Raw genomic sequence first — 15,028 nt, forward strand, 5'->3', positions numbered from 1 at the left:
TTGTAAGCTTGCAATGTGTCCACATGGCAGCACTGAGCTGGACTACAGCTAGGGTACATAATGGCTACAAGATTGTGGCTACAGCAATTGTGGATTGGGGGCTCCTTATGTACAATTAACTTTTTTGGTTTGAATCCTGACAAATGAAAACGTGGGTGAGAATGTTGTATATGAAGGACCATCATTCTAAGAACGATGGGGAAGCAAGAGGGCCAAGTAAAAGTGAAAAGTGCGCTGATACCGGATACCAAGCTGGATATTATTATTATTATTATTATTATTATTATTATTATTATTATTATTATTATTATTATTATTATTATTATTATTTTTTTTTTTTTAAATTTTTATACCGCCCTTCTCCCGAAGGACTCAGGTACTACTAGGAAATAAAAGTAGTCAGAGGTGAAGTTGGGATCAAAGTCCTCTAAAAGCCCAACCAGTTCTATACAGAGGTATTATATTTGCAAAAATATCAATTTCTCATTCTGATCTGTATGCAATGAAGCACATTTTTGCACAGGTTGAACCCAAGCAAAGAAGCCGGTGTAATAGTTCCAAAATTTCATCTATGTTTTTAACTTTCCTTCTATATATAAGGACAGGGAAGATTTTTCAAAGTGAGGTTACTCTAGCGTAAAAGTAACGCTCAGCCCATCTTTTATGTCCCCCTGCATTAAACAAATCCCTGCATTAGGATTACCTTTAATAAAAAGATTTAAAAAAACTAGAATCAATCTAAAGTGATAAGAATCTGAAGTACTGACCGTTCCTGTAATATAAGGAGTCCTTTGACACTCCATCAAAAGCTTTCAAATATAAGACGGTCACTATTAGATGTGTGGACTAAAGTTAAAAAAATTAATTACATAAAAAATTCCCAATTGGATATCGACATTGGAGATATTTATGCACCCAAAATTTATGAATTTACGAAAGGTAAGTACATATAAAGACATCTTAGATGAAAGCGGAGATTTGAAAACAAGGGAAAAATTATTAGAAGGTGGCATAGAGCTAGAATGGTGGGCATATCTGCAAATACAATCACAATAGAGAAAAGATAAAGAACCCGGGATAAAATTAGAACGCACAGAATTAGATAAAATTCTATTAGGAACAGAAGATAAAACGATAAAAAAGATATATCAATATTTATTAGAGCAAGACATGCTAGAAGAACAAGTAAAAGACACAATGCTAATTTGGGGCAAAAATTTTGGCTATAGTATCGATCTAGATAATTGGCAATTATTATGGGATAGGAACAGGAGGCTAACGTTAGCCACCACCTATAAAGAAAATCTATATAAGATGTTTTACAGATGGCATCTCCCCCCCCCCCCAAGACTACTATCACATGCGGTGGGAGTGCCCAAAAGCCCAAGAATTTTGGCATCAGATAAAAAAATGGCTGGAAGAGATATTATCACAAAAAAACGAATTAAAACCAGAGACTTTTTAATTAGGGATTACTAAGGATAAATTCAGTAAAGGATCTTTATACTTAGTACTGCACAAAAATGGAAGGGAAAAGAAACCCCTACCGAAGAAGAAGTGATAAATAAAATCCTATCCTGCGCCGAAATGGATAGGTTAACATTAGAGCTTAAGAACAAAACTGAAACAGACTATTACGAAATTTGGAATGAAATGTATAAATGGCTAGAGTTAAGGAGGAAGGCTGGGACAAATGTTGATTGATAAGTCGATAGCTTAGAAATCTTTACACCAGTATTCTCTATAAGATAGAATTGAAAGTTATTTAAATATAATGTACACGATCAAAAGAACATTTACTAAAGAGTTCACAGATTCTATACGTATATTTTGTTATATTGTAAAGAGATCTTTTTCTTTTTCTTTTCACAAGGTAATACTAATAGTATGGTTTAAGCCAGGGAAGTTGTATCATGTCCACTGTGTTTACTGTGTTTTCAACTGTATATTCAATAAATTTTTGTAAATACTGTGGCCAGCCAACAAAACAAATAGATCATTGAAAAATCAACCCAGAGGTCTCATACCAGGTACAAATGAGCAAGCTCACATTATTCTACTTTGGACACATTGTGCAATGTGTCTGGAGAAGAGGAAGATGATGACCAGTAGCAAGGTAACTAGACTCAGTTACAGTAACACTAAATGAACCATAGGAGGACCTGAAAGATCAGGTTAGGTTAGGTCAGTGATGGGGAACCATTTAGAGACTGAGTGCCCAAACTGCAACCCAAAACCCACTTATGTATCGTCGGGTGCCAGGTGGGCGTGGCCCGTTGGGTGGGCATGGCCCGTTGGGTGGGTGTGGCTGTGGTGGTAACGGCAGACTGGGTAGGACTAAAAAGTTCAAAATCAATTCCAACTTTGCGAGATTTTTTTCCCCCGCAAGAAGTTGAAATTGACTGACTGAACGGAGGCCTCAAGCGAAAAGGTTTTATAAAACCCAGCTGAAGGCCTAGGACTGGGACGATGGTGCGCGTGCCCACAGAGCAAGCTCTGCGTGCCACCTGTGGCACCCGTGCCATAGGTTTGCCACCACGGGGTTAGGTTGTTGCTAGGAATTGACAACAATTTAACGGCATACAATCAATCAGTGATCAAATCTAGGTTTCAAAAAAAGTTAATTTCTTTTATTTTTTCGGGATTGTCCCAAGGGATACATTTCATCTCATTCTTGCTTCCCCACCAAAAAGCAATTCACCGGAGATACTGCCACACCAGTGACTTGAGATAATAGTTTCCCAGGGCGTCATTTGCCCTTAAAAGTTAACTTAAACTTTAAAGTTCAGTGTTTTCGAGGTGCTTGGATCATCATGAAATGGTGCTCTTCAAAAAAGAGTTCATTCGAATCTTCTTCAACTGGAGAAATCAAGTAAAGCCGTTTCAAGATTCTAGAATACTTTGAGGTAGTAACCCTCAGGCACTCCTCTTTCCTCCCACTGTTAAAGAGAGAGGAGAACCACAGCTAACTGTTATATAGGAATATGAGTATATGCAAACAGAGAGGGGCATCTGTGCAAATGCGCTGGGAAGCTGCATACCAAGAGCAGGCTGTGGCTTTTCTTGCTGCCAACACAGAAACTTCAACATGCTTGGTCAGGTTCCTATTTATCCAGTAAGCCATAAAATGTACCCCACCCCTGTAACAGATGAGAAACCATAGACACTTGCAGGTTTAACTCCAACTAAAGACCCTATGCAGAGGGCTTCTGGAGCACTGCTCCTGAAATTGTCACAGGGCTCTAATCAGTCTCATGATGTTGATAGGGGTGACCTAAAGGTCAACTTTAATTGCATGTTCAGGAAAAAGAAAAAAAAGAGGCCCAGCAAAAAAGAACATTAGAATTCCATGGCTGAAGTTGAAATAAAAGGTCAGGTTTGCCCACTTCGTCTGCTGTGTATTAGTTACATTTCCCGAAATGAAGAGAAGAAAGACATATTAAATCCTAAACTGTGGTCAATTATTCTTTATAATAGTAATATGGAAATAAAAATATAAACAAACATTCATATACCAGGTATAGCCCAAACACCAAATAATCAAGCAGTAACACAGGGATATAAGAGGCAAAGTACAGATGGGTACAATTACACTACAAAGCCTCTTTGTTATTTTGCTATACATTAAAAGGTAAATAAAAAAAATATTTATAGATTAGATTCAGAAGGCCATTCAACTCAACACTGACTTGGATTGAATGTAATGGTATCCTGAATTTCTCATAATGTTCAAAGGATAATTTATTTAATTTCACTGGTTAACTGACTTATCGTAGAAAATGTCAAGTGCATTCCACCTCACTTTGAGCAACCATTTTTGATTTTATATCTTTCAGATATACTTTTTCTTTTGCCTTAGCCCGTGAAATCTGGAGTATAACGTATCTCAAGGGCTGATACATGAATCTTAATATATTTTACTTTTACCCTAAGAAATGGTGAGAGCCAGTTTGCTGTGGTGCTTAAGGCTTCAGACTAGAACTCAAGAGATTGAATTCTAGACCAGTCTTAAGCACAAAGCCAGTTGGGTGTCCTTGGGCCAGTCATTCTCTCTCAGCTCTGGGAAGCAGGCAATGGTAAACCACATCTTAAAAAAACTTGCCAGGAAAACTGTAGGGACTTATCGAGGCAGGGCCAGGAATAATAATAAGAAAAAACTTAACGGAAAGGAAAGGAAAGAGGAAAGGGAAGGGGAAAGGAAGGAGAAAGAAAAAGATATGCCAAAAATAATTCTGTGCATCGTATTATACTGATGCACCCGATAAAATGTTAATAATTTAAAAAAAAAACTTGAAATGCAAAACTGAAAACAATGGGATACGCCCAACTTTTTATTATCTAATTTGAATAGATTTTCCCTTGATCCTTTTAACTCTTCTTTACCATGTCCTCTAAGCTTCATCCTATTCTAAAGGGTATCTTTCCAAAAGATTATGGATGCAATGAAATACACACCTGATGTAAGGCTTCCACGTAAATATCCTGTAGCAAGCAGGTTTTTTTTTAAAAAAAATGGGACTGACGCACTGTATTGTTTACTTAATGACGTTTCCATTCTACATATACTTACCTAAGAATAAATCCCAGGACTGAACTGCGGGCTGTGTAACCCATTTCAGCAAAATATGATTGAAGGTCTGCACATCACAATTTATGAAGATTCCTTCTGCCCAGTTTGGGGGGCAATTTCTCTTGCAGGATATTACTTCTTGCCATGAAGTAAAACTTCTGTTTTTCTGGAGCAAAGGCAAAAACAGTGTAACCTGATCAATATTGCCACTGAGAACAAATTGTTTCCTTTCACAAATAAAAGAGTGACTAATCAAAGAAGAGCTGTGTTTTAAATAAAGGGTACCATACATAAGCTACATATGTCTCTTGTGCTGCTTTATTTGACTGAGGGTAATTTCTGAAGGTGAGAAAAGCCACAGTCCTCACCAGAATTCCTTTACACAAAGCGATACCTGTGTACAAGCCTGTTTATGATTATCATCACAGGATCTTCCACGGGTGCCCTTTGCAGCAGAGATTAAGCGGAAAACTGGATGACAGAGAATTTGTTCTGCAATTAAGCTTAGACTGCAGAATTTTCTCTTCTCCAAAGAGAGATCAGGCTGAAAATTACCTTTATCAGACCTGTCCCATTACATTTGGATGCTTGTCATTCACTGTACATCAAAAATGGGTAGGACCAGAACCCAAAGTGAACCTGCAAGGTTTAAGGCCCACCTGCCCCCATTCTGCTTCACAAACTGCAAAGGGGAAAAAAAACACCAACCCTAGCAACAACCTCTCCTCCACAAAACCCAGCATAAATTTCTGGTTTTGTTCATTCTGAAAGTCGCAGATGCAGATAAAGTAGGTGACATGTGGTTCCCAAGCTGCTCTTTTTTGAACTCATATTTTAGAGAAAGGATTAGCAATCCACAGGGCTCCATATGGCCCAATTTCATTTTTGCAATCAAGGAAGCTCACCCAAGTTTGTATTGCCAAAATTTAGAGAACCCCCCATTTTTTTAACAGACCGATTATTGCCTTGTTTCTTTCACTGCTGTTGAAAAGATTAACCGTGGAAGTTTTTTAAAGCCTCTGCTGGGCTTAAGATGCCGATCTAGAGCTTTAAAAAAGATAATTAGAATCACAGACAAACAAACCCCCACAAACGGCTTCAGTCCAATTGATTTCACTACATCACTGATAAAACTCTTGCTGCTAATGAAGTTCAAAGCATTTTAAAAGTGCAGCTTGATTAAGGAAGTGGGGGAGATCCTTACCAAGTCTTTTACATCCTTGGTTGGTGTCAAAAAGCTTAACATAGCCAGAACTTAAACTGAAGACCACTGAATTATAGGCAAGGTTAATTGAAACGATATCACGGGGGGGGGGGGGATTGCAATTGCAAACCATTTCTAGGTTGTTTCCAAGAGACTTCTAATGTGAATCAGCACATCTTAGGAGACTGCTCAAGGAGAAACACATTCTAGTTCCCTTGTTTTTAGGAGGTGAGGAGAGCCAAAGAAAAGAGGAGTTGTTCCTCGTAATGGTTTGACTGCTTTGGAATATTTCACTGATGGAGAATAGACTGGTCCCTCTTTAATAGCCTCTAGGAAATTGAAGATACTCAATTAAGAATGACAGATAAATTGCAAATAAAGTATCAGTACAGATATAAAATAGGAACGCGGTGGCTCAGTGGGTTAGGACGCTGAGCTTTTCGATCAGAAGGTCGGCAGTTTGGCGGGTCGAATCCCGAGTGCCGCGTAACAGAGCGCCTGTTACTTGTCCCAGCTTCTGCCAACCTAGCAATTCGAAAGCACGTAAAAATGCAAGTAGAAAAATAGGGACCACTACGGTGGGAAGGTAACAGCACTCCGTGCACCTTTGGCGTCTAGTCATGCCGGCCACATGACCACAGAGATGTCCTCGGACAAGCGCTGGCTCTTCGGCTTTGAAACGGAGATGAGCACCGGCCCCTAGAGTCGGAAACGACTAGCACGCATGTGCGGGGGAACCTTTACCTTTACAGATATAAAACATGGGCAATACAGAATATCATTAGAAGTCTCTCCAAAATATCTCAGTTGACATATTTAATTGAATTTAAAAAAAATTCACATTCAACTGAATATGTCACCTGAGATATTTTGGAAAGGCTTCCATTGATGCCGTGTATTGCCCATATTTTATATCTATATTGATGTTTGATATAAATATATTTAAAGATCAAAATATGTTTTGATCTTAATCTCTTGGTATTGATCAATTTTCTGATTACAGTGTAATTATAAATGTGCCATTGATTATGTGCTGACAACTCTTAGCAACCACATAAATACCACAATAGATGCTTTAATTTTTTCCTTATATTGTATGAGCTACTATGAGTTGTCAGATTGCAAGGAGTTATAAATCAATAAGTACCTCTACATGGATATTTCCATGAAATTGCTAGCTCTATTCAAGGTGGGCTTTAAAAAAAATTGAACAACAGCAAGTCCTAATTACTTAAATTTTAAGTAAATAAATGTTTTAGTTTTAGTTGTCCTTTTAGACTTGATTAGATCTAGAAACAAAACAAAAAGCAGCTACTCTCCTCTATGTTTTTATTACAATTATTTTTATTGAGATTTGATTGAATTCTTTGGTTTTTGACTATGGAACAAAGCATATGATTATGAAAATAAAATAAATTCCATTTCTAAATAGAAAATTTTAATGCTACACAAGCAGAGTACTTCAACAGATACAACCTAAAATTGGCGGCAGCAGAAATTCTTCTTTAGAAAGGCATAAAAAACTTATCACTTGAGTAAAACATGACGTCATTCCAGAAATCAATGTGTGCTTTTCATTTCTCTTTATCTTAGAACCATAGAAGCTTTTGGAAAAACCAATAAAAATATGTTTTTCCTCCATTATGAAGGAAATGTCTTGTAACTTTGCAAGGAAGCAACCTTGAACCAGCGTTCAAAATACAGAAAGTTCATGGCCAGTTCTGATTTCTTCTTGCATCTCAAAATTACTTCAGAATTCTTATTTCCCAGACAAAAGGAAGAAAACAGAGGCAGTTTTTTTCTGGTTTTTTTTAAAAAATGCCTGATTTACCACTTTTCTAAAAAAAAAAACCTATGCAATACTGTCCCCAAAAGAAAATAAACAGGCTACTCAATTATTTTTTTTAAAAAAAAAACCATTTCCCTACAGAATGCTTATTCTCACGTTCTGACTACTGGCAGTCAACAACAGCGCATTATGATGGCCTTGGAAAAAGTGATTTATCACCTGTGCTCCCATTTAAAACCGTCACATCACCCTTATGGTCACATGACCACAATTTGAGGGCTTGGCAACCAGCTTGGATTTGCAATCGGTTTCACAATCCTGTTGTGACCTGATCACAATGTACAACCATTTTTGCTGATTTCCAAGCAAAAAACACCCATTTGGGAAACTGAATTTGGGAACTGCATGATTTGCTCAGTGACAATGGTGATTCTTTTAATGACTACCATAGACAGTGTTGTAATTTTGAGTCCGACTTGACTTACAGCCGCACGACCTATGATGCAAATTCTGCCCTCAACTGTGGTTATAATTCGAGCAGGCCTACCTATTCTGTACTGACAAAACCTGCCAGCATCTCCATGCCTCGTTGAGAATTTTCCACTGAATATTAATAAACAGCTCCCCCAAAAAGAAAATACAGTTCATCACGTTTTCTTACGTGTAGAGGTCGTTCCCAGCTTATGTCCATTCCCTCATCATCCAAGGTTCTGGACTTATGACCAGTCCTCAAAGCGTCACAGCATCCCCCCACAGGAGATGCAATTGCAATCTAGATCAGACATGTCAAACACAAGGCCCGGGGGCCGGATCCGGCCCACGAAGTGGTTTCATGTGGACCGCGAAGCCATCCTGGAAACAGTGAGGGAACGGCCCCCACTGCCTTGGCCCTGGCCCAGAGACCCTCCTTCTGCCAGAGACCCTCAGATCTGTCCCACTCCTGCCCAGGCCCCCATAGGCACCCTTGATGCGAACGATGTAGAGCTGGCCATGCCCACCCAGTAGGCCATACGCACTCTAGCCACACCCACTCAGTAGGACACGCCCACCCTGGCCATACCCACCCGGCCCCTTGAGGGCAACCAATGAAATTGAGTTTGACACCCCTGATCTAGATGCTCAGCTCATGATTATGATATTGCAAGGAGCTACGGGCATCATATCCCCCATTTGCAACCTTCCCTGCCCGTTTCCCACAAGCAAAAGCAGTGCGAAAGCCAGGAGGGAAGGTCACAGGTCGCTCCAATAAGTCATTCCCACTTTTTCTCCCACAGTCTCTCCAACTCCCAGCAGTACTCGCTACTGCCCACCCTGCTTTAAAACTGCTTCACTTAGCAACAGCAATCCCATTCCCAATTTATGATGTAACCTGAGGAGTACGTTTGCAATATGGAGTTCAAGATAATATACACGGCTCTTCCTCCACAATGTTTTCTCACAATTACTTTACAAAGCAAGCGAGAGATATAAGTAAGCTAGCTTACTTTCGGTGTCCACCAAACAACGATATAAAACCAATGGTCGGTATCACTTTGTCTACTCGTCCCCGAAATTGAGGGGTTCTAAGTAGAGTTTTGTTTTTTTTAATCCCATTTATATCCCGCCCTTCTCCGAAGACTCAGGGCGGCTTACAATCTAAGAAGCACAAATCAATGTGCTTAGCAATAGCCTTCATTCTATGTATATGCCTGCTTATTAGGGCTTTCGCGCGCACCCCCAGCGGCATTTTTACAAAGTCAGCTTATTGCCCCCAACAATCTGGGTCCTCATTTTACCTACCTCGGAAGGATGGAAGGCTGAGTCAACCTTGAGCCTGGTGGGACTCGAACCTGCACTAATTGCAGGCAGCTGGTGTTACTTAAGGAGGCATTAGCCCACTGCTCCACCAAGGCTCTTTTGACACTAATTGAGCATGTGGTGCAGGAAAACAATGAATAGAAGCAATACTGAAATAGAAACACACACACACACACACACACACACACACACCATTTTATACCGACACCCATCTCTAGGTCTGGAGAGAAGGGAAACTAAGAAATAGGCTAACTCCCCTTTCCCTATTTGGGCCACCTGCCATGTAATGGTTCAGTTAAATGCACCACAAGAATGGGGATAAACTGTGATTAATCTTGGCAGAGTCCCTTAATGGTCTAGGTTTAGATGTTGTTCCAAGCCTAACCCACTGTGGCTTAGCAACTCTTCCAAGATCATTTAATGGAAGTTCATAAATCTATGTACAGAGCCATACTGACATATCTAAGATGATTATTTTGGTGGATGACCCTCAAAAAACTAAGCAGAATTGGATTCAGTTAGCACTGGGATGAAAAACAGCCATACAGTATCAATGCTGTAGGACAAAGTCCAAAAATATTCCAGAAACAGGCAATGGCAAAGCCATTTGTCCTGTATAGACATTTAATTTATACTGATGTCAACAAAACTGCACAGCTGTATCTATGAAATCATCAGAAGTCAAATTCAGCAGGAAAGAGGTTTTATTTTTTAGTTCTTTTTTTTACAAATAGAATTATATTCAAAAAGAACTACAGGTAGTCCTCGACTTATGACCACAATTGAACTTAAAATTTCTGTTGCTAAGCGAAACATTTTTTAAATGAGTTCTGCCCCATTTTACCTTTCTTGCCACGGTTGTTAAGTGAATCACTGTTTGTCTAACTGTTGTTAAGTGAATCTGGCTTCCCCATTGACTTTGCTTGTCAGAAGGTCGCAAAAGGGGATCACGTGATCCCAGACACTGTAACCGTCATAAATATGAGTCAATTTGCCAAGTGTTTGAATTTTGATCCCGTAACCATGTGGGGATGCTGCAACTGTTGTAAGTGCGAAAACTGGTTAGAAGTTATTTTTTTCAGTGCCTTTATAACTTTGAACTGTCACTAAATTAACTGTTGTAAGTCAAGGACTACCTGTAGTTAGGAAGCTTATTCTATGACGGATTACTATTTATACAGTGTGTTTGTTTTTATACAACTTTTGTTTGCATGTATCATGCAGTCAGTCAGATGTTCAGACTGGATTTGGCATTTTTGTTCACCTAACAAGTCTTTCCCAAGAACCCGGGATAGGCAGATGTGGATGTGTGATGGTGTTAGAGAGGCATCGTCACGGAATGTAAGCTGTTCCCGGTAAAGCTGCCTTTTGCAATTGACCGATGGTGATTTTGTCAATGCCAATAGTGTTGAAGTAGTGTTCCAGTTGTTTGGGGATTGCAACCAAGGCGCCTCTTACTAATGGTACTACTAATAACACTACTACTACTACCATCATCATCCTGATCCTGAAATCAATCCGTTGTAGAATGACAATTCTTCACTGAATGTTATGAACTGTTACTTAATATGCTAGTCCAGGGGTGTCAAACTGGCGGCCCATGGGCCGGACATGTCATCTGGAAGCCGCGCCCACCCCATTGCCAGCAATGGCAAAAATGTCCCGATACATTGCGCAATGTCACATGACATCACAAGTTTGACATGTCTGTGCTAGTCCAATCCAAATTGGCAGAAAGGTGTTTCCAACTTCTGAGTCTAGACCTCAGAAAGTCTGACTGACCCAAAGTGACCAAAGCTTGATTTTGTGCCTAAGCAGGTGAGAACCTGGATCTTCCCATTCCTTATCCAGTACGAGTAGTCCTTGACTTACAACAGTTCAGTTAGTGACCATTCAAAGTGACAAACAGCACTGAAAAAAATGACTTATGACCATTTTTCACATATATGGCCATTGCAGCATTCCCATGGCCATGGGATCAAAATTCAGATTCTTGGCAATTGGGTCATGTGATTGCCTTGTGCGACCTTCTGACAAACACAGTCAATGGGGACTCCAGATTCACTTAAAAACCATGTTGTTGCAGAATCAAGAGACTCAGACCTCGGAATCAAAAGAAGTTTGGTTTATTTTGCGCAAAAGGTTCAGAGCAAAAAGCAAAGGCAATGTCTGAACACCTTGTCATGGAAAGGCAAGTACATATATAGTCTCCAAAAGTAGCAAAACACGGAAATGTAACTTATGAGCTCTGATTGGTTACATGAATTACAGGCCCCCTTCTAGCTCATTTCTACCCCTCTTTGCATTGCTAAATTGTTTTGCAACCTTGTCTCTTTGCTAGCATCTAGGTTTCCTGTACCATGTATGTGGTTAGCTGCAACTGAACTGTGTGCTAGCTTATTAGATGTGACCCACAGGTGAACTTGTGGTTTGACATTTTCCCTTTCCTTGTTCTTCTTCTAATACACGCATTTTTCTTCATGCCTCACTTTTGTGTCCTACCTCACATTTATGACATGCAGCATTTTGATGTATTCTTTGTATCTTTCTTTATAGCCTGCCTCAATGTGACTAACTTAACAATTGCAATGATTCACTTAACAACTGCGGCAAGAAAGGTTGTAAAATGGGGCCGAACTCCCCTTAATAACTGCCTTGCTCAGCAACAGAAATTTTGGGCTCAATTGTGATTGTAAGTCGAGGACTCCCTGTACCTTAACCACTACAACACACTGACTCTGATGTGCAACAGCATTTAGACTTATATACCGCTTCACAGTGTTTTACAGCCCTCTCTAAGTGGTTTACAGAGTCAGCCTACTGCCCCCAACAATCTGGTTCCCAATTTTACCGACCTCGGAAGGATGGAAGGCTGAGTGCACATACAGTACAGTAGACTTACAACCCATTCGTTTAGCGACTGTTCGATGTTGCAACACCACAGAAAAAAATTGACTTACATCTGTCTTCACACTTATGACCATCGCGGCATCACCCTTGTCATGGGATCAAAATTTGGGTGCTTGCGTTTGTGACTGTTGCAGTGTCCCCGGGTCATATATTCACCATTGTGATCTTCCCAATCGGCTTCTGACAAACAAAATCAATGGGAGAAGGTGGATTTGCTTAATGGCCGTGTGATTTCACTGAATTTTAGTGATTTGCTTAACAACCGTGGAAAAATGGTTATAAAATGGGGGTGACTCACAGAACAACTACCTTGCTTAGCAATAGAAATTCTGGACCCAATTTTGGTCATAAATCAAGGACTAGCTGTGTATAGTGATAGATATATCACTAATAACTAATTAACCAATGGGAAAGGAAAAGGCTGTGCTGGAGAAGAACTTGCAAAATTCTTACATCATTAACAACCTTCTCTTCTCACCCATCACTTCTCCCTCACATACACATTAGTCTGTCCAGCTGTCGCCTTATGCTCTTGGCACTGATCGCTGCCAATCTCTGGACGTATTTCCAGTGAAGAAGGCATTGTTTTATTAGTTACTTAAGCAAAGCACACACCATTAATGGAGTTTTTATCTCTCTATTTCCCTGACAAAACAGAACCAGCCAGTCTGACTCTGTTATTATCATTAAGATTTTTTTTTCCTCTACTCACTATCTTGAATCCAAACAACATCTGGAATTATAGCTATCCTCCAGAGGGAAAGGGTATTGCAAAAAAAGTATTGCATTTGCTTAGAGGGAACAAAACTTTTATTCTTTTCTACATAAACAAATGATTAGATAAACATGTTTCCTGCTGGCCAGCTAGATTTTTAATGAAATTCTTATTTCCTTTTTAGCTCTTGATAAAATTCTCAGAATATGCTGTCTTTTTTGTCCTCCCTTCCAAACAAAGAAGAGAGATAAATATAATACTTCCGTCTTCTCAACACCAACATTACAGACAGAACTGTTTGAGAGGGAGGAGTTAAAAGCCTTTGAACGCTGACTAGCATGTCAGGGAGTTTAATAAAAGGAAATTAAAGAGCTCTTTACTGAAATATTATTATTAATGTGTACCCTGGCGCCAGGCATCTTTCTCATCAATGTAGCTAGTATGCATGACCCTCCTTAACAGACAGCTGTCTCCGGTGTCATTTCTATCAAAATCAAACCTCAGGGCCTCTGTAAAATCAATACAGAACAGAGAAGCTATGCGTGCAGCTAGAAATCATGGCTGTATTTTAACACCAATCCTGTTTTGCAGGAAAGAGCAGCCAGAGCAGGCACACTTCTATGTATGTATGTATGTAGGTAGGTAGGTAGGTAGGTAGGTAGGTATATGTGTGTGTGTGCGCGCGTGCATGCATGCAAGTAAGTATTTATTAAATTTATTCACCGCTTGTCTCATTTTGAAGTGATTCTGAGCAGCTTACAGCATAAAACTGAATTGAGGTCAATCAGAACCATGGCATCAAGACAAACCCACCAATTCTAGGCATGCTGTATCCCATGCCATATGACTTACAAGGAAGGCAAGCCACCATCTTTACTACAAATACTAAAACTTAGAGGAACTCCCTCCTTAAAGGAAAAGCTACTTGAGCCTGAGATATGAAGCAGCTCATCTTCTTTCCTTTTCAAAAACAAAAGTTAAAACCCTTCCTTAAGATCCACCTGAGAATTCCTCCATGGTCACTCAGCCATACCAGGACAAATCAACAAGCATTTCAAGTTGAAGCAAGTTTAGATAGAACAGGATATATGTTGTGATCCATTCTTCAGTGGGAAAACCTGCAGCCTGATTTGCAATGTTTAGAGCATTGTGTGGTGTCCTCAATGATAGGCTACATAATTTGAATCTGTCATTAGAGGCTGACTTCTATTGTCCCACCTTAGATGGAAGCCATTTTGGAAGAGTCAAAGAAGTGCACATGAAGCAATAAATGTAAGTCAGATAAGCAATCTTCATTCTGTAAACAGATAGTCCTCGACTTGCGATCACAATTGAGCCCATATTTTCTGTTGTTGAGCAAAACGTTTAAGTGAATTTTGCCCCATTTACTACCTTTCTTGCCACAGGTGTGAAGTGAATCACTGCAGTTATCAAGTTAGTAACACATTTGTTAAGAGAATATGGCTTCCCCTTTGACTTTGCTTTTAAGAAGGCTGCACAAGGTGACCACATGACCCAGAGACTCTGCAATCATCATAAATATGAGTTTAGTTGCCAAATGTCCAAATTTTGATCATGTGGCCATGGGAGACACTGCAACAACCCTAAGTGTGAAAAATCACCATAGGTCACTTTTTCCAGTGCCACTGTAACTTTGAACAGTCACTAAATGAACTGTTGTAAATCAAGGACTGCTGTACAGTTCCTGCATGAATCTGCCTTAGCCTTAAAATGTTGCCTGTTTCTCCCCATTTGTGTCACCACCTTTCTTCCAACAGGAAGAACATATGTACGCTAAACCATGATGTGGTTTCTTTGGTATTGGAATATTGTTTCAACCCAATCCCTCTCAGGTCTAAACTATGGTTGATAGTTAAATATATTCCATGACTTCAGATACTGTTACTTATTCAGCATCAGGGTTAAGCAAAACCATGGTTTTAATACAGTAAAACTCTGCCTGTAAAAATCAGTCAATGAGTAAAGTAGCTTAAAGGACATTGCTGGGCCACAGTTGTTCTGTGAGTTTTCTGGCTGAGTAGG

The 15,028-nt window shown here is 39.6% G+C and overlaps 1 protein-coding gene across 2 annotated transcripts in view; it reads right to left on the reverse strand.

The window, feature by feature from the left end:
* ACVR1 (activin A receptor type 1) overlaps nt 1–15,028 on the reverse strand; it is an 87,396-nt gene that overhangs the window by 56,435 nt on the left and 15,933 nt on the right. The window contains exon 2 of one of the 2 annotated variants that reach the window (XM_081337099.1): nt 4,571–4,736. In XM_081337099.1, the coding sequence (XP_081193225.1) occupies nt 4,571–4,614 (44 nt within the window). In that variant the 5' untranslated portion in view covers nt 4,615–4,736. Of the gene's footprint in view, nt 1–4,455; nt 4,737–15,028 lie in introns of those variants that run through there. The other variant, XM_081337100.1, reaches the window with a different exon arrangement.

The sequence above is a fragment of the Vipera berus genome, assembly GCF_964194415.1.
Source record: "Vipera berus genome assembly, chromosome: 1".
In the NCBI taxonomy this organism is placed as follows: Eukaryota; Metazoa; Chordata; class Lepidosauria; order Squamata; family Viperidae; genus Vipera; species Vipera berus.